This window comes from Oncorhynchus tshawytscha, linkage group LG24 (assembly GCF_018296145.1).
Source record: "Oncorhynchus tshawytscha isolate Ot180627B linkage group LG24, Otsh_v2.0, whole genome shotgun sequence".
NCBI lineage: Eukaryota > Metazoa > Chordata > Actinopteri > Salmoniformes > Salmonidae > Oncorhynchus > Oncorhynchus tshawytscha.
The window spans coordinates 4,485,155-4,504,921 of record NC_056452.1 but is presented as its reverse complement, the minus strand read 5'-3'; the positions used below and the strand labels follow the sequence as shown (position 1 = coordinate 4,504,921).

Genomic DNA, 19,767 nt, shown 5'->3' with positions numbered 1-19,767 from the left:
GCAAGTAAATTGCAAATAGAGGGGGCTGGAGCTACCACCCTGCTTCCACTACACGTTCTAGTATATTTTCTAACACGTCTACCCCAGAACTTAATCAAGCAACTGATTCAATTACGCAATATTTTAGTTATGGGTTTCTGAGATTAGATTGGTTATAACTTGGTTATATGTTAAAGTTCCAAAGCTGCTGTCAAACAAGGTTTTATCTGACTAGTGTAAGTACAAGTAACTATTTCATCATGGGGTTTCAATAGGGAACATGGGACATGCTTTCTGTTCCCTTGTTGCTGGGAGCTTGTAGAAAGGGCCTGATTGAATCCGATGACGTTAGTGCTGGGCTCGAACAAAAATGCCCACACCTTGGGGGTCCGACAGGAATGGATTGAAAACCACAATCAATTGTCAATCATGATTCACAAGAGTTGTGTACAATTGTTTATGTTTGAGTAGAGTCTGTGTGTGTGCGTGATTAAGTTGTGTGTGTGGTGGTCTCTATACGCAGGGGGAGCTCAGTGAGAGGTACTCCGTTACTTCTGAAAGTGGCAGCAGCACAGACAGCCACGCTGAGACCCTTGAAACTAAAGATGGTGAGTAACGTCTCAGCTCTGATCCTCACCAATTATGGGGAAGTTGCCACTAGAGGCTTGGGGTTAGGATTGGGGGAGAAGAAGCTGATCCATCCTAGATCTGTACCTAGGGAACGCTTCCCCCCAGAGTGATCCTAACTGGAGGAGTTCGCTGATAATAAAGTTTTTGTGGGATTACTCAAACATGGGTTAATTTAACCATAGTTGGGTTTTTATTAACTTGCATACTGGGTTGACCCAGCAGCTGGGTCTTTTTTAATGCAATCCATAGGTTATTTTTAGGTGGTGTGGCCTATTAGGGGAATTGTTTCATATAGTTATTTTTAGCCACCCGTGACAATACATGTCATTCTTGTTCATCATGTTAAGTTTGTGCAATGCAAATATACATTTTCATAGAATATTTCATTTTTTTTTATTATTAATAACATTGAAATGTACATTTATTGCAACAAAGTGGTAACTATCCCAACATTGGGCTATGCATAGGCTCTTGAAGAACCAATTAAAGCTACAAAAGTATCAGTGTTCAACCTTAACATGTGATGTGATACAATACAATACAAAACAACAGAACAGATGAACCAGAAGTATCTGAAAGCCACACCCCCAGTAAGCCAGGCCTCCAGTCTTCTGATCTGATCTGCTGGGTCATATCTTAAGAACCCAGTATCAGTAACCCAGCCTCAACAACCCAACCTTGCTCTTTTAAAGAAAAATAACCCAACTATTTGACCCACTGCCTGCTACCCAGCAGTTGGACCATCCAAACAACACATCATTTTCTTTAATGTACCCTTACTCTTAAATTGAAGACAGTAAGGATAACGTTACCAAGTGTCAATTATAAAGTAAAGTAGCTAGGTTTCCATCCAATTGGTGAGAGATTGTAATGTGAATATTCTAAAATCCACATAAAAACACATTTCCCCACGTTTAGTTCTTTGCCCTAGCACTACACAGCTGATTCAAATAATGAAAGCTTGATGATGAGTTGGTTATTTGAATCAGCTGTGTAATGCTAGGGCAAAAATCAAAATATGCACCCGGGGGGTGCCCCAGGACAGAATTTGGAAAACCGTGCTTTAGACATCAGCTCGCAGATACAGTGCAGGTATAGCCTAATGCATGATGAGATTATTATGAATGAAAGAGCAAGATTTTTAGTTGTCAAACGGTAGCCAAGCATCGATCATCATGTCACCAGAATAAGACCCTCGATATTTATCACCCTGTACTTTCACCACCCTGTGAAGTTCATCATAATTTATTTAACCTAGTAAACTGCATGCTTTCCCGAGTCTCAGTGAAAAGACCACACAACATTTCATGGTGTGACTCCGAGTTTACTTTGAAATGATGGTTATTATATCAATATTTGCATGATGGTTATTGGTTATTTCTCACATAATTAATTTTCCATACACAAAAAGAGCCCACCTTGTCTAGCATATTTTGTTTTGTCGACATCCGGGAAAGTTTACTGCCAAATTTGCTGTTTCCATCAGGCCTGTTGCATCCTTTTTTATCCGACATGTACTTTACTCGCGTAAAAAGGTTAGATGTAAACCTTATTAAAGTAGCTAAGTACTTTCTTGAGCCAATTGATTTTGGGAGATTGACGATTATGAATATATAAATATACTCTTGTAATGATCTTAACACAATTTACAGTGTAGCATGCATATTTTGTCTAGTACACGCTGAACAGTATGTGACATTTTTTGTAAGAGTAACTCTTCAGTTATGTTTCACTCGAGGTGTTATCATAAGTTTTACTTTTGAGTTACCGGAAAAATTCAATTAAAAACAGTCTCAAAACAGTCTCAGTCTCTGCTGTCACTTTTAATAGCCGGTCAACTGCACACGTTTCAGCAAATAAACACCTGTTATAAATAATCTTAGGGTCTAAATTAATTGCTTATGAGGTTACCATGAATTACCATCGTTTTTTAAATGAGGTTTAATGTTTGATTTGCTAAATTAAATAATTCAGTGATTCAAACAAATTATGGCAATCATCCATTTTTATCACCAATATGAAAATGCTAGCCATTGGCTTCTAACAGCTGATAACTGCTAGCTAATGGCAAGCACAAAAACAGTCAACTTCAGGAGTACAATTGTCTGATCGCCCTATAGTGGCCAAAGTATGAAAATGCACTGCCTTAGAGGAGAATAATTATTCTGTCAAGGAAAAGTTATTTTTTTATTGTTTTAGTAGAGGCAATAATAACACGTTAGGGCAGGAAATGAAGAAATGTATTAACATCCTGGAAGTGAACGTTGGAATTAAACAATTACCTATGTGAATGAAATAAGATGTCTCGCCTTGGTCTTAGTATTTTGTGTTTTCTTTATTTATTTGGTCAGGCCAGGGTGTGACATGGGTTTATTTTGTGGTGTGTTTTTGTATTGGGGTTTTAGTAGGTATTGGGATTGTGGCTGAGTAGGGTTGTCTAGGAGAGTCTATGGCTGCCTGAGGCGGTTCTCAATCAGAGTCAGGTGATTCTCGTTGTCTCTGATTGGGAACCATATTTAGGTAGCCCGGGTTTCACTGTGTGTTTGTGGGTGATTGTTCCTGTCTCTGTGTTAGTTGTCATCAGATAGGCTCAGTCACTTTGGTGTTTCTTTTTTCATTGTTTTGGAAGAGAAGAGAACGTGCGCCATTCTCCTTGCGGAGATGGTGCAAAATACGTCAACACGGTCGGTCCCTGGGATTGGGCTGGCCAACACGATTCGGTTTGCTTGGAAGGAAAAGGAGTTGGAGCCTTTAGGACGGGAAACTTTTGGAAGGATAATATTGATGGGGATTCTAAAGCTGACAGTGAAGGACGTGTTTTGTTTCCAAGGCAACTCGTTGGAGGTAGCATACGACGAGGCACTATATACAGAGGAGAAACACGATGATATCCTGAAAAGGGCAAGAGCAGTGGGAGGTGAGAGGCCGATGAGCCACTATGAAATAACAAGCCTGGCGAAGAACAACTTTAGGGTTGTAACTGTCAACATTTACAACCCATACGTTAAGGACGAAGAGGTGAGGGCCTTTCTGGGGAGATACATGGATAACGTCTCCTCAGCAAGGCACCTCAAAGACTCCCTTGGGTTTTGGAATGGGAGGAGAGGCTTCCAGGCCCTCCTCAGGGAGGACCCAAAGGGACATAGTGGCTACCTCCATCCTCCTGCTATGTTCTCCCTAGGGGCTGACAGGGGGACGTTGTTTTATGCAGTTTGCAGGCGCTGTATGGCCTACGGCCACATATTCGCCTCGTGCAGCACAAGAAAATGCAGATTTTGTGGATCTGAGGAACACGAGGCGAGGGATTGTGACAAGCCACGCGTACCACGGGTGTGACTCGTCAGCACACCTGTGGCGGGGGTGCCCGGCTCGTCAGAGGTCATATGCGTCTGCGGCTGGGGGGGAGCAGGAGTGGGGGATGGGGGAAGAAGAGGAGGGGAAGGAAGCACGCCTCATGACCAGAGTACAGGTCCAGAGGGGAAGGCCGCAAGGAAGGAGGAGGAGCAAGAAGCGGCGGATGTAAGAGAGAAGGAAACAGAAGGCACGGGAGTAGGAGAACCAGGAAAAGCGGCGGAAGAAGGCAACCGAGTGGAGGAGCATGAGAGAGAAGAAAGCGAAGGAGGAGTGTTGGAGAAGGAGACGGTGGAAGAGCAAGTGGACTGGGGGGAAAGTGCCCTGGTGGAAGAGATGAGGGGTATGGTGGAGGAGCTGGCGGGGGGGGAGGGTGGTATCTCTCCACTGCTGCCATCACCAAAGAAGAGAATGAAGAGGAGGGTGCGATTGGCCGACAGTGAGAGGGAGGGGATGGCCAAGAGAGTGATGGGGGTGGGAGAAACCTCTGGGTTGCTGCTGGTTTCCCCAGGCCCTCAACTTCTGTTGGGTGGGGACACACCTAACAAGACTCAGGACTGGGAACAGGAGGAGGTGGGGAGTTTTTGTTTGGGGACTCAGCCTCCCGATTTTTTTTCCAAACCAGCTGCAGCACTGGGGAGGGGGAGGAGTGTGGGGGTAGACCCAGGGTGCAGGGCACCCCGGAGCCAAACACTATTCCTGCATCCTGGGTTGGTGAGATGGAGGAAGAGGGGGATGTCGGGAGTACGGATGGTGTTCTCACCGGTAGATATGGAGCAGGGGAGCATCGGGTGAGTCTCCTGTTTTTTTTTTTTTTTCTGTCTGGGTTTAGAATTTGAGTGTATTACATGTTTGAATTTTATTTTTTCATGGTGTCTAATTTTACTTTTGTTAGTTTAAATGTAAGGGGTTTAAGGGATTTTGTTAAGAGGAGGGGGTTTTTAGTTATTTGGAGGGTGTGGGGTTTGATTTTTGTTTTTTACAGTAGGTTCACCTGAGGGATGGAGGGGATGTTAGTAAGTTTAAGAGGGAGTGGGACAAGGGGGAGTCGGTTTGGGGTATTGGGGGTGCACTCATCGGGGTAGGGATTTTGTGTGGGCACAGGGAGGTAAAAGTGGAGGATTCTTTTGTGGTAATGCAGGGGAGGGTTATAGGGGTGGATGTCACGATAAGGGATTGTAAATTTAGATTAGTGGTGGTGTATGGGCCACAGGTGGTGGCAGACAGGAGGGAGATGGTGGACTGTCTGACGCCCTGTGTGTCACAAATAGGAAATTAGTGATAGGGGGGGATTTTAATACAGATTTAGGAATAGGGGGGGATAGCAGTGCTGGCGCCATTACCAGGCTAATGGCTTGCCATGGTCTGGTTGATGGTGGTCTGCACACTACTCCGAAAATGGCCGGTCCTACATGGCGCAACTCCAGGGGGATGAGCGGAGGCTCGACTATATTTTTGTACCCAGATCTTTGGGTAAGTTGTCTGGGCGGCTGTTGCCTGTTTTCTTTTCGGATCACGACGGGGTGCTCCTGCAGGTGGGGTTGCCAGTCTGCCTCTTTGGTAGGGGGTACTGGAAGTTAGATCGGGATGTGCTGGAGGAGCAGGCTTTTGTTGACGGGTTTTATGGTTTCTTTTGAAGGCTTGAAGGCCTCCGGTCCATGTGCGAGGGGGTGTTAGAGTGGTGGGAATTAGTTAAGGTGAGGATTAGGGCTTTTATAATAGGGTATTGCAAGAGGAAAAAAAGGGAGGAGAGGAGGGAGGTGGATCGTATCCAAAGGTTAATTGAACTCGAGTACGAGGCAGGCAACCTCGGCGGGTCGTTTGACTGGGAGAGATCCGCAACCCTAAAGGCGCAGCTCAGGGAGTTGCAGGAGCGGAAGGCTCAAGCTTTCCTGGAGCGTGCGCATAGTGGCTTTCTAGAACACAATGAGACTTGTTCTGCTATGTTCTTTAAGTCGGTTAGGGCCAGACAGAGTAGGAAGGTAATGCATGGTGTTAGGGAAGAAAATGGTAGTATAGTTAGAGAACCAGAGGTTATGGTCAGGGTGACAACTGATCATTTCCAAGGTTTATTTAAGGAAAGGGAAATAGATGTAGAGCAGGGAAATGTGCTTTTAGAACACTTGTCCAGGCGGTTGCCGGAGGACATTAGAGAAGTGATGGAGGCCCAGATCTCACTAGAAGAGGTTGAGAGCGCTCTTAGGAGGATGGGAAAAGGGAAGGTGCCTGGGATGGATGGGCTGCCGGCTGAGTTTTATCTCAAGTTCTGGGGTATACTTGGACCAGTGGTCCTCGAAGTCTTGAAGGCCATCCTTGAGACGGGGTCCCGGGGGATCAATGGCTGTTGGTATGCTGTCACTTTTATATAAGAAGGGGAAGTAACAGACCTTGGCAACTGGCGGCCGTTGACCATGCTGTGTGTAGATTACAAGCTACTTGCAAAGGTTTTAGCAGACCGGTTGCGCACAGCCCTTCCCTACGTCGTCCATGAGGATCAGACGTGCGGGGTAGAGGGCCGCTCTATTAGATGGAACCTACAGTTAATCAGGGACTCCATCGCTTGGGTTGAAGATAGAGGACTGCCTTTAATGGTAGCAGCGCTAGATCAGGCGAAAGCCTTTGATCGCGTGAATAGATCCTTTTTATTCAGTGTTAGGTCGATTAGGATTTGGGGAGAAGTTCATAGGATGGATTCGTACATTATATGTCGGAGCGGGGTGCCGAGTTAGTGTAAATAGTCACTTGGGTGACGTTTTTGACCTCTCGTCTGGGGTCAGGCAGGGGTGCCCACTCTCGGCTCTCCTCTTCGTTCTGTACATGGAGCCTCTGGGGGCTGCCATTAGGGCAGACACAGGGGTGGAAGGCTTGTTGATCCCTGGAAGTGGTGGGCTGCGTGTTAAGATGACGCAGTACGCCGACGACACTTCCTTGCTACTGTGCAAGGACTCGTGCCTGACAAGGTCCCTTGCCATCTTTGGGGATTTCACCCGAGCGTCGGGAGCGGTTCTGAAGCCTGCAAAGTCTTCCGTCAAGTTTTTCGGAAGATGGCGTGGTAGAACGGATGTGCCTGGGGGGTTCTCTCTCTGTGAGGGGGCCCTGAGGATTCTCGGGGTCCATTTTGAGACCTCCGGCTCAGCGACGCTAAACTGGAACATGCGTATCGCAGTGGTACAGAGGAAGCTAGCAATGTGGAAGGCTAGGTATTTGTCTTTTATGGGTAAAGTCCTGGTCCTAAAGGTGGATGTGTTGCCGTCTCTTTTGTATTTGGCGTACATCTACCCATTACCGGCTTGTCTGAGGAGGCCTCTAGTGAGGCTTGTGTTTCAGTACATGTGGAGTGGCAGGTGCGAGTGGGTCGCCAGGGCACGCATGCTCTGTCCCATCGGGTAGGGAGGTAGGGGGGTACCACATTTCACCCTCAAGCTGGACGCAATTTTTGTTTCTTTCTTGTTAACGGAGCTTGCTCATCCAGTGATACACCCGTCCGGTTACCTCCTGCGGGTGTTCTTCTCGTATCAGGCGAGAAGCGTAATGGTGTGGTCTAACACGGGTCCTCGGGCAGAACAGCTGCCGTGGCACTTTGGTCATGCGGCCAAGTGGCTGCGTGCACACCCTGAGGTTGAAGTTGCCCGAGTAGGTTTAGATCACAGGCACCTGTACGAGGAGGTCAGAAAGGCAGGGAGTCCGGCGCCTGTAGTGGGCATCTCGGAAGTGGTCTGGGAGGGAGTGCAGGCGCGGGGTCTGGACAACAGGCTCAAGGACCTGAATTGGTTGAGCCTCCATAAGTGCTTGCCGGTACGTTCCATCATGTACCGGTATAGTTTGGTGCAATACCCCACCTGTCCAAGATCCTCTTGTGGCAGGGAGGAGACTGTGCGCCATGTCTTTTAGGACTGTGCCTTTGCCGGAGTAGTATGGGCTAGGGCACGGGTGTTGTTAGGTTTGGTAAGGGGGATTTTGTATTGACGTGGGCCAGGTTAGAGAGGTGTAGTGAGAGCGAGAGGGACGGTAGGGACAGGTTTCTGCTCTAGCTTCTCATGAGTCTCTTTAAACGGGGGCTGTGGGAAGCCAGGCAGAACATGGTGAAGACAGGGAGAGACTGGGGGTGGAAGGGATAGTGAGGAGGGTGGAAGGAGATTTGAGGGGAGGATGAAGAGGGAGGAGAGGAAGTGGGGGCAGCATGCTGCTCGGGAGAGGTGGAAGGGGGGTTTAGGGCTGGGTGTCATTTAGATTTGTAAGGGGATAGATTAGGGACGGGGAGATAGGGAAAGGTAGTTTGTAGGGTGACGGGGAGGGAAGATGCTCCCCTGAGGTTTTGTTTGGGGTTTTTGTTTTGTTTAGTTAAATTAAAATACCATTGTTGGAGTATGTATGAAAATTCTGAGTTGTAAAGAATGAATGGTATTGAAGGTAATAAATTATTTTTTATTAAAAAAAAGATAACCTATACAGCCTTTCACGTTCCGTTTGTTGTTTTGTAGATTTAAGTTATTTCATGTATCGTTCATCTTCCATTAAAGAACATGAGTAACCACCACGCTGCATTTTGGTCCGACTCTCCTTCGACGGAAGAAAGCCGTTACAGAATCACCCACCCTACCAGGACCAAGCAACGTGGTGACAGGCAGCGACAGCAGAAGCAGCGAAAGGAGGAATGGACATGGGAAGACGTTTTGGATGGCAAGGGTTGTTACACTTGGGAGGAGATACTGGCTGGAAGAGATCGCCTCCCATGGGAACAGGTGGAGGCACTTAGGAGAGCAGAGGCAGCCGGAGAGAGGAGCCGACGATACGAGGGAACACGGTTGGCAAGGGACCCTGAAAGTCAGCCCCAAAAATGTATTGGGGGGCTCAGGGAGAGTGTGGCAGAGTCAGGATTCAGACCTGAGCCAACTCCCCCTGTTTATCGTGAGGAGCAGCGATCACAGGACTTCTGGACTTGGGAGGAAATATTGGACGGAAAAGGACCCTGGGCACAGCCTGGTGAATATCGACGCCCCAAAGAAGAACTGGAGGCGGCGAAAGCGGAGAGGCGCTGGTATGAAGAGGCAGCACGGCGACGCGGATGGAAGCCCGAGAGTCAGCCCCAAAAATGTATTGGGGGGGGGCTCACAGGGAGTGTGGCTACGCCAGGTAGGAGACCTGCGCAGACTTCCTGTGCTTACCGGGGGGCTAAAAAGACCGGGCAGGCAACGTGTTATGCTGTGGAGCGCACGGTGTCTCCAGTGCGGGTGCATAGCCCGGTGCGGTACATACCAGCTCTTCGTATTGGCCGGGCTAGAGTGGGCATCGAGCCAGGTAAGGTTGGGCAGGCTCTGTGCTCAAGAGCTCCAGTGCGCCTGCACGGTCCGGTCTATCCAGTGCCACCTCCACACACCAGTCCTCCGGTGGCAGCTCCCCGCACCAGGCTTCCTGTGCATGTCCTCTACCCAGTGCCAGCACCACGCACCAGGCCTTCAGTGCGCCTCGCCTGTTCAGCGCTGCCAGAGCCTTCCTCCTCTCCAGCGCTGCCGGAGTCTCCCGCCTGTTCAGCGCAGCCAGAGCTGCCAGTCTGCATGGAGCAGCCAGAGCTGCCAGTCTGCATGGAGCAGCCAGAGCTGCCAGTCTGCATGGAGCAGCCAGAGCTGCCAGTCTGCATGGAGCAGCCAGAGCTGCCAGTCTGCATGGAGCAGCCAGAGCTGCCAGTCTGCATGGAGCAGCCAGAGCTGCCAGTCTGCATGGAGCAGCCAGAGCTGCCAGTCTGCATGGAGCAGCCAGAGCTGCCAGTCTGCATGGAGCAGCCAGACATGCCAGTCTGCATGGAGCAACCAGAGCTGCCAGTCTGCATAGAGCAGTCAGAGCCACCAGTCAGCCAGGATCTACCAGTCAGCCATGATCTTCCAGATCCGCCAGTCAGCCAGGATTCGCCAGTCAGCCAGGATCTGCCAGAACCACCAGCTATCCAGGATCTGCCAGAGCCTACTACCTGCCTGAGCTTCCTCTCAGTACTGGGCTTCCTCTCAGTACTGGGCTTCCTCTCAGTACTGGGTTTCCTCTCAGTACTGGGCTTCCTCTCAGTACTGGGTTTCCTCTCAGTACTGGGCTTCCCCCTCAGTGCTGGGCTTCCCCTCAGTGCTGGGCTTCCCCTCAGTGTTGAGCTTCCCCTCAGTGTTGAGCTTCCCCTCAGTGCTGAGCTTCCCCCAATGCTGAGCTTCCCCCCAATGCTGAGCTTCCCCTCAGTGCCGAGCTACCCCTGAGTCCCGAGCTTCCCCTCAGTCCCGAGCTTCCCCTCAGTCCAGTGGGGTCCTTGGTGAGGGTTATTAGGCCAAGGTCGGCGGCGAGGGTCGCCAATCAAAGGACGCGTTACAGGGGGATTAAGACTTGGTTGGAGTGGGGTCCACGTCCCGAGCCGGAGCCGCCACCGTGGACAGACGCCCACCCGGACCCTCCCCTATGGGTTTAGGTGTGCGGCCGGGAGTCCGCACCTTGGGGGGGGAGGTTCTGTCACGCCTTGGTCTTAGTATTTTGTGTTTTCTTTATTTATTTGGTCAGGCCAGGGTGTGACATGGGTTTATTTTGTGGTGTGTTTTTGTATTGGGGTTTTAGTAGGTATTGGGATTGTGGCTGAGTAGGGTTGTCTAGGAGAGTCTATGGCTGCCTGAGGCGGTTCTCAATCAGAGTCAGGTGATTCTCGTTGTCTCTGATTGGGAACCATATTTAGGTAGCCCGGGTTTCACTGTGTGTTTGTGGGTGATTGTTCCTGTCTGTGTTTGTTGTCACAAGAGAGGCTGTATAGGTTTTCACGTTCCGTTTGTTGTTTTGTAGATTTAAGTTATTTCATGTATCGTTCATCTTCCATTAAAGAACATGAGTAACCGCCACGCTGCATTTTGGTCCGACTCTCCTTCGACGGAAGAAAGCCGTTACATAAGACACCTGGCTCAAATAGAAGCCTGTCTCTCAGTGCCTGTTGTGTTCAGTGATTTAAGCAAATAAATGCCCGGGCTATTAATTTAAGTTTTACGTTATGTTTCCATGATTAGACTGAGGACAACACAGTAACTGTCACTACTAGGGGTTTAAAGTCCAGGAATTTTAGAATGGTCCATTTCTAATTGGTTATTGGTTACAGTCACCTTAGTAAGTGATTTGAGAGAATATAGCAGTCTTGTGGATGAATTTGCATCACTCCCATTAACATCAATCCAACCACATTATGTAATGCTCTGCTTAACCTTGTTCTTGATTGTTTACAGAAGTAATCGCTTGTTGGGTCTCTTGGTTTAGAACCTTTTTCTGCCTTCATCCTTTACAGTGAAGAAGAAATACAGTGCAGGTCTGAAGTTCAGTAACTTAATGAACATTGGCAAGAAGAAGACCTCTTCCTTAGACAGTCCGGAGAAATGTGTCGACACCTCAGGTGAGTGGAGATGGCCTCGAGAGCTAGGCAAATCAGCCATTACCCTGTTAACATACAGTACAGCCAAAGTCACTGGAAAGGATTCAAACAAACCGCAATGCAGTGCGATGTCTGCACATTGCGGTTTGTTTGAATCCAGACTCTTTTTCACTTTCTTTTTCAGGTCTCCTTATTCACCTTATCTTTGTCTCTGTCATTGCGTCCTCTCTATCTGGTCTTCACTTTCCTTTCCCCTCCTTCTTTCCTTTCAGTTTGTTGGCATGAAATTACATTTTACCAGGGGTTGCTGAAGATATCGGAGGATGGGCTCAATGTAATGGCTGCAAAGAAAGTAATGGAACGGTATCAAACACATGGAAACCATGTCTTTTATGTGTTTGATACACTTTCATCTATTCTATTCCAGTGATTACGATGACCCCATCCTCCTATACCTCTACCCGCCAGCCTCCTCTAAATCTTACATGGTCAAAGCAAACAGAGGCCCGTTTGCAACCAAGACGCAGAACTTAACACGCAGCTGTGTATAAGCGCTGGATTTCTTAAAACACTACTAACATGCATGTTAAAACAAAATTGTTTGTGACTGAAATCCCAGACTAAACCAGCAGATCGGTTGATCTCATGTTGTTACCGTGTCAAGCGAGTCTGACACCAGACAGCTGTGTCTAGGTTCTCTACTCCTGCCCCACAAAAAGTATTGACCTATCGGTAACATTGAAAATCGCAAGGCTGGCAATTCATAATAAATACTTATTGTATTTTCATACAAACATTTCATCTTGAATTTCAATTTAATTAGAATATAATTTGTGTCATTTCAAATACTTTTATCAGACTATGATTGAATGAAAACAGAGATATTAACTGAATCATGATTGTCTGTTTATGGTTACAAATTTTAGATGTGGACAGTTCAGAGAGATTTATTTTTCAACCCTTGATAAGAAATTACAATACCATATTAAGACAAGTTGTTATTAATGTATTACATTAATTGGAAATGAAAAAGTAAGTACACCAATATGAGTTTTCCATTCATAAAAATGTGCAAGGTAAATTGCCATCGTAGATGTGCCGTGGTTGTAAAAAAAAATCAAAAATCATGTTAGCTGCTGGGAGTTGGGGCGTAAGTCCAGGTGGTGAGTTTAATAATAAACTAAACATGGAACAATACAAGAAACAAGAGTAGGGACATGAAACAACATCAATACTGCCAGGGAGGAATCAGACTTGTGGAGGTCTACAATTCTTTTTCTGAGGTCTTGGCTGATTTCTTTTGGTTTTCCCATGATGTCAAGCAAAGAGGCACTGAGTTTAAAGGTAGGCCTTGAAACACATCCACAGGTACACCTTCAGTTGACTCAAATGATGTCAATTCGCCTATTAGAAGCTTCTAAAGCAATGGAATAATTTTCTGGAATTTTCCAAGCTGTTTAAAGGCAAAGTCAACTTAGTGAATGTACACTTCTGACCCACTGGAATTGTGATACAGTGAATTATAAGTGAAATAATCTGTCTGTCAACAATTGTTGGAAAAAGTGCTTGTGTCATGCACAAAGTAGATGTCCTAACCGTCTTGCCATAACTGTAGTTTGTTAACAAGAAATTTGTTGAGTGGTTGAAAAATAAGTTTTAATGACTCCAACCTAAGTGTATGTAAACTTCCGACTTCAACATAACTCTCTCTTAAACTTCTCAAAGAGTAGGTCATATTTGTACCAATGATAATATCCACCAGAGCTGGAAAGTATATTGAAAAAGGTTGGCAGCAACCAGGACTTAAAGTCACCACATCAGCTTTACAGAGTGGTAATACATTGGCCGATAGTGGTGGCAATTGAGATCAGCTTTGCTTTGTGATCTTAGCGCGTGTTGACGGTTTAACGATGATATGGTGACCAATGCTGGTTGCAATAGGCCCTTAAGAACTTATTAAATGTATTATGATGGAAAGGAAAGTATAATATACAATGAATGATCACAATTAGTTGTACAGTCGTAGCCAAAGGTTTTGAGAATGACACAAATATTAATTTCCACACAGTTTGCTGCTTCAGTGTCTTTAGATATTTTTGTCAGATGTTACTATGTAATACTGAAGTATAATTACAAGCATTTCATACGTGTCAAAGGCTTTTATTGACAATTACATGAAGTTGATGCAAAGATATGCAAAGATATCAATATTTGCAGTGTTGACCCTTCTTTTTCAAGACCTCTGCAATCCACCCTGGCATGCTGTCAATTAACTTCTGGGCCACATCCTGACTGATGGCAGCCCATTCTTGCATAATCAATGCTTGGAGTTTGTCAGAATTTGTGGGTTTTTGTTCGTCCACCCGCCTCTTGAGGATTGACCACAAGTTCTCAATGGGATTAAGGTCTGGGGAGTTTCCCACCTGCCTGCTGCAATGCGTGTGTGGCTTCTTTGCTGCCCTTCTTAACACCAGGCCATCCTCCAAAAGTCTCCGCCTCACTGTGCGTGCTGATGTACTCCCACCTGCCTGCTGCAATTCCTGAGCAAGCTCTGTACTGGTGGTGCCCCAATCCCACAGCTGAATCAACTTTAGGAGACGGTCCAGGTGCTTGCTGGACTTTCTTGGGCGCCCTGAAGCCTTCTTCACAACAATTGAACCGCTCTCCTTGAAGTTCTTGATGATCCGATAAATGGTTGATTTTTTTGCACCACTAGGTGCAATCTTACTGGCAGCAATATCCTTGCCTGTGAAGCCCTTTTTGTGCAAAGCAATGATGACGGCACATGCTTCCTTGCAGGTAACCATGGTTGACAGAGGAAGAACAATGATTCCAAACACCACCCTCCTTTTGAAGCTTCCAGTCTGTTATTCGAACTCAATCAGCATGACCGAGTGATCTCCAGCCTTGTCCTCGTCAACACTCACACCTGTGTTAACGAGAGAATCACTGACATGATGTTAGCTGTTCCTTTTGTGGCAAGGCTGAAATGCAGTGGAAATGTTTTTGGGGATTCAGTTCACTTGCATGGCAAAGAGGGACTTTGCAATTAATTGCAATTTATCTGATCATAACATTCTGGAGTATATGCAAATTGCCATCATACAAACTGGGGCAGCAGACTTTGAAAATTAATATTTGTGTCATTTTCAAAACTTTTGGCCATGACTGTACAGTACAGTAATTACAGGGATAACAAATTCTCTCTTTCACCATTTCTTTCTCACAATCTCCCCCCTCTCTCTGTCCCTCACCACACAATAATTCAATGTATTTCAATTCAGTAGACTTAATTGATATGTCAACAAGTTAAACTTACATTGACAAAGTAAACATATAACAATATGGTCTCTCTCTCTCAGGTTACCTCAACGTGCTGGTTAACAGTCATTGGAGGAGCCACTGGTGTCTGATAAAAAATGGGCAGCTGTGGTTTTACCAGGACAAGGGCAAGACTAAAGTGGCCCAGCAGCCTGTGCCTCTGGAGGGATGCATGGTCTTGCCAGACCCCAGCCCTGAGCACCTCTACTCCTTCCGGATCCAGATGGATGGGGCACAGCTAGCCACACTAGAGGTAGGAGGGGGAGGTAGGCAGGCATGGGGGAAGGTAGGCGCTATAGAAAGAAAGTAGAGACCTTATTGATCCAAACTTGGGAAAATGTTGTATCAGTTATCACCATAAAAAAGACCTGTATCAATGAAAACGCATGCTCCAAAACACATATGAACTCACGTAAGTCATTGCATGTTAAATAGCTAATTACAACACAAACACACATCTTTCGCCTTAACACTGGATTATTGCATGTTGTACCATTCCATATAAGCATTAATTCTACGGAAATCAGTAATCAAGAAAGCTCTTGTAAAAGCCCTTTACTAAGTCCCTAGTACAGCAGGAGCTGACCTCACATGAGAACCTGGCCCCTGTCCCTCTCTGAAAATCTTACTGAGAACAGTCCCCATTCTGGAAACGCACGCACGCCACGCACACACCAACCCCACCCGCCAGACACACGGTGCCTAGTGCAAAAAACACATACTAGCATTCCTAACACTGAGACTGTGCTGACGGTACAGTGCTCCTCCCAAGAACACTAAACACTTCAATTGTACTGTCTGACACACACTACAAATTCTGGCCCAGAGGAGTAAAGGGGAGGTGTGTGTGGGTTGGTTCTTCTATCCTTGTTGGGACTTAAAATCCCCCAAAATCCCCACAAGGATAGTAAAACAAGGAAAATTCTCCCTTGTGGGGACATCACCCATGACCCCAAGAGGACAGGCTATTTTAAGCTTAAGGGTCAGGTTAAGGGATAGGGGTTAGGAAAAATAGGATTTTGAATGGAAATACATTCTAGGTCCCCACAAGGATAGAAGAACACGTGTGCTTGCGTGTGTGTTTTTGTTTAACTATCCTTTTGGGTACCAGAATTCCTCACAAGGATAGTATTTTAGGCTTGGAGGTTAGGTTTAGGGTTAGGTTTAGAATTGGGGTTAGGGTTAGGTATAGTTTTAGGGTTAGGGGTTACAGTTAAGGTTAGGTTAGGGTTAGGGGTTAAGAAAAATAGGACTTTGGATGGGAATCAATTATTTGGTACCCACAAGGAGAGCAAAACAAAACTGTATGTATGTGTAGGGGAGGTAGTGGATGTACTGGGATTTGTGAGCAAGAGGAACTCCCCTTTTTTTATTTAAGCTTCAGCACCAGCCTGCTTTGGGGCTCCCAAGTGGCATGGCGGTCTAAGGCACTGTATCTCAGTGCTAGAGGCTTCACTACAGACCCTGGTTTGATTCCAGGCTGTATCACAACCGGCCGTGATTGGGAGTCCCATAGGGCGGTGCACAATTGGCCCAGTGTCGTCTGGGTTAAGGTTTGGCCGGAGTAGGCCCGCCATTGTAAATAAGAATTTGTTCTTAACTGACTTGCCTAGTTAAATAAAGGTTAAATAAAATAAAAACTGCTGTTATGGTCAATGAAATTCCTTTTTTAGTTTTATTTAATGGACTTTAAAAACTAAAATGAAAAAATGTGCTGCAGAAAATTCATAATTAACTAATTTCCTAGGAATGGATTTTTTATTTATTTTGGGTGATCTTCAGACTAAAGCCTTGACATGACTGCCACCTGTTGGTTCATCTACGTATTTTTTTATGTTATAATACAAGGCTGTGTTCGCAAAAGGCTGTGTTTTCAAAATGCTCTCTGCTCCTCTCCTCTTTCCTGTCTTCTCCCTCTCCTCTTCTGTCCTTACCGCTCCCATCTCTCCTGCCCTCTTCCCTTGTTCTCTCCTCTATGCCGCTTTCCACTCCCAGGCCAAGTCGTCAGCTGATATGGGTCACTGGCTGGGTCTTCTGCTTTCTCAAACTGGGACTAAGACAGACCCTGAAGAACTCACCTATGACTATGTCAACTCTGAGAGGATCTCCAGCATAGTCAATGCAGCCAAGACCTCCTTGTAGTTAGTTAATTCATCACAGTGTTTGTGTGTGTGTGTGTGTGTGTGTGTTTGTGTGTGTGTGTGTGTGTGGTTATCTGTACAGGACTGTGTGAGAGAGAGCTTATACAGTAATATGTGTGTGTGTATTCTTCAGTCTGATGCAGGGGAGGTACTCAGAGCCTAGCACCTACAAAGACAGCCTTTCCTCGGCTCCCCATGGTTCAGATGACATTTATGACGATGTGGCTTCTATAGAGGGCGAACTAGAGGTGAGCTCACCACATCAATACAACAACAAATTCAAGAGTATTAATTCAGCCACGTACACACAGTTTATACCACTGATGCACTACCTATTTGACACAACAGCACAATGTCTGCCCAGAAAAGGTCACACAGCGTTCGTGAGACACACAGCACAATGGTTGTGCAAACATTTGTGTGCAGACAAACTCACCATTGTATGACAGAAATATCTGTGTCCAATGTGTTGTACATCAGTTGTATAACCTGGGTGTGTATAACTTAGTGTGTATAGCTTCTTGCTCTTTCAGGTTGTACTCTAGTTTGGAGTGCAGAGAGCTAATGGAAACATAATGTATCTCTGAGTGTGTTGATACGTGCTACATTTGCTCACAGCAAATTGGCCAGTGATAACTAGTGTTGATTTTTTAGTGTAACATTTCTGGTGTTGATTCAAATCAAATGTTATTAGTCACATGCTCTGAATACAATACAGTGAAATGCTTACTTATGGGCCCCTAACCAACAATGCAGTTTAATAAGAAATAAAAGTAACTAGTAATTAAAGAGCAGCAGTAAAATAACAATAGCAAGACTATATACAGGGGGGTACCGGTACAGAGTCAATGTGCAGGGTCACCAGTTAGTTGAGGTAATATGTACATGTAGGTAGAGTTATTAAAGTGACTATGCATAGATGATAACAACAGAGAGTAGCAGCGGTGTAAAAGAGGGGGGGCAATGCAAATAGTCTGTGTAGCCATTTTAATAGATGTTCAGGAGTCTTATGGCATGGGGGTAGAAGCTGTTTAGAAGCCTCTTGGACCTAGACTTGGCGCTCCGGTACCGCTTGCTGTGTGGTAGCAGAGAAAACAGTCTATGACTAGGGTGACTGGAGTCTTTGACAATTTTTAGGGCCCTCCTCTGACACCGCCTGGTGTAGAGGTCCTGGATGGCAGGAAGCTTGGCACCAGTGATGTACTGGGCCGTTCGCACTACCCTCTGTAGTGCCTTGCGGTCGGAGGCCAAGCAGTTGCCATACCAAAACCACGGCCATCATTATCATATTTCCCAGCATGCTCTTTTGCTGGTTGATTTTTAGAATTGTTTATTTCAATATTTATGTTTTCGCATGATTGATGAATTCATAGGCTATTGTTTGCGAACAGCATCAGCCACCCAAACGATTCGTTCTCAAGTTTGAGTGTTGAGCAGAGACAGACTGAGTATGTTTTGGTTCTACAAAGCAGTGTCCATCGATAACATTCAATAATAAATTGATTGCTTTCATTCTTGGACCATACGATCATTTATCAGATCTAAACGAGTATTTTTCTTCTTTGTGCTGCACATGATAGACGGTGGCGGAGCATGTCTCCGGAGTATCGCATATTAATCCTGCTGTAGAATTCATTGCGGCAAGCAGGTCAAACGAACGATTAAAATGAACAGGTCACTAAGAAAAATGTATCATGACTCTCGAGTCAGTAAAAGGAGTTGTTCAAACATAACGAATTGTTCACAATCTGCACATCACTAATATCTTAGTCTTCCCAACCTGGAAGTCATTCTGAATGCAAGTTGCGGGTGAAATTAAATTCAAAATGTTGGATATCTCCACACTGGCTGGATTACAATAGGAATTACACATCACTTTGTAAGTCATTATAATGTGAGTTTCAAGCCTGAAAACCATGAGTTTCAGGCCACTGTATTAGGGTAAAACTCAGCCCTCAGAATCAAATCAAATCAAAGTTTATTTGTCACGTGCGCCGAATACAACAGGTGTAGACCTTACAGTGAAATGCTTACTTACAGGCTCTAACCAATAGTGCAAAAAAGGTATTAGGTGAACAATGGGTGAGTAAAGAAATAAAACAACAGTAAAAAGACAGGCTATATACAGTAGCGAGGCTATAAAAGTAATGAGGCCACATACAGACACCGGTTATTCAGGCTGATTGAGGTAGTATATACATGCAGATATGGTTAAAGTGACTATGCATATATGATGAACAGAGAGTAGCAGTAGCGTAAAAGAGAGGTTGGCGGGTGGTGGGTGGCGGGACACAATGCAGATAGCCCGGTTAGCCAATTTGCAGGAGCACTGGTTGGACGATATGGTTCAAGTGACTATGCATATATGATAAAATTTGCACACAATGCAAATAGTCTGGGTAGCCACCAGTATAGACACTGGGCCAGTGTTAAATTTAAAGGAAAATTTCACTTCGGCTCTTTCTCTGTGTTCATTAATATGTTTTTAACATACTGTACATATGAGATCAGTAATGTAGAGTATGTAAACATTATATTAAGTGGCATTGTTTAAAGTGGCTAGTGATACATTTTTACATAAATTTCCATCAATTCCCTTATTAAAGAGGCTGGAGTTGAGTCAGTATGTTGGCAGCAACCACTCAATGTTAGTGGTGGCTGTTTAACAATTTGATGTCCATGAGATAGAAGCTGTTTTTCAGTCTCTTGGTCCCTGCTTTGATGCACCTGTACTGACCTCGCCTTCTGGATGATAGCGGGGTGAACAGGCAGTGGCTCGGGTGGTTGTTGTCCTTGATGATCTTTATGGCCTTCCTGTGACATCGGGTGGTGTAGGTGTCCTGGAGGGCAGGTAGTTTGCCCCCGGTCATGTGTTGTGCAGACCTCATTACCGTCTGGAGAGCCTTACGGTTGTGGGCGGAGCAGTTGCCGTACCAGGCGGTGATACAGCCCGACAGGATGCTCTCG

At 45.8% G+C, this 19,767-nt stretch overlaps 1 protein-coding gene across 5 annotated transcripts in view; it reads left to right on the top strand.

Moving 5' to 3' along the window:
* The window catches only part of afap1l2 (actin filament associated protein 1-like 2), a 144,855-nt gene that overhangs the window by 87,733 nt on the left and 37,355 nt on the right, over window positions 1-19,767 (top strand). For 4 of the 5 annotated variants that reach the window (XR_006079770.1, XM_024387085.2, XM_024387087.2 and 1 more), the window contains exons 9-13: window positions 503-587; window positions 11,255-11,359; window positions 14,701-14,912; window positions 16,655-16,800; window positions 16,934-17,048. Coding sequence is in view for 4 of the 5 variants with exons in the window: in XM_024387085.2 (XP_024242853.1) it covers window positions 503-587; window positions 11,255-11,359; window positions 14,701-14,912; window positions 16,655-16,800; window positions 16,934-17,048 (663 nt within the window). In the remaining variant the exon portion in view is untranslated. The remainder of the gene's footprint in view (window positions 1-502; window positions 588-11,254; window positions 11,360-14,700; window positions 14,913-16,654; window positions 16,801-16,933; window positions 17,049-19,767) is intronic. The other variant, XM_024387086.2, reaches the window with a different exon arrangement.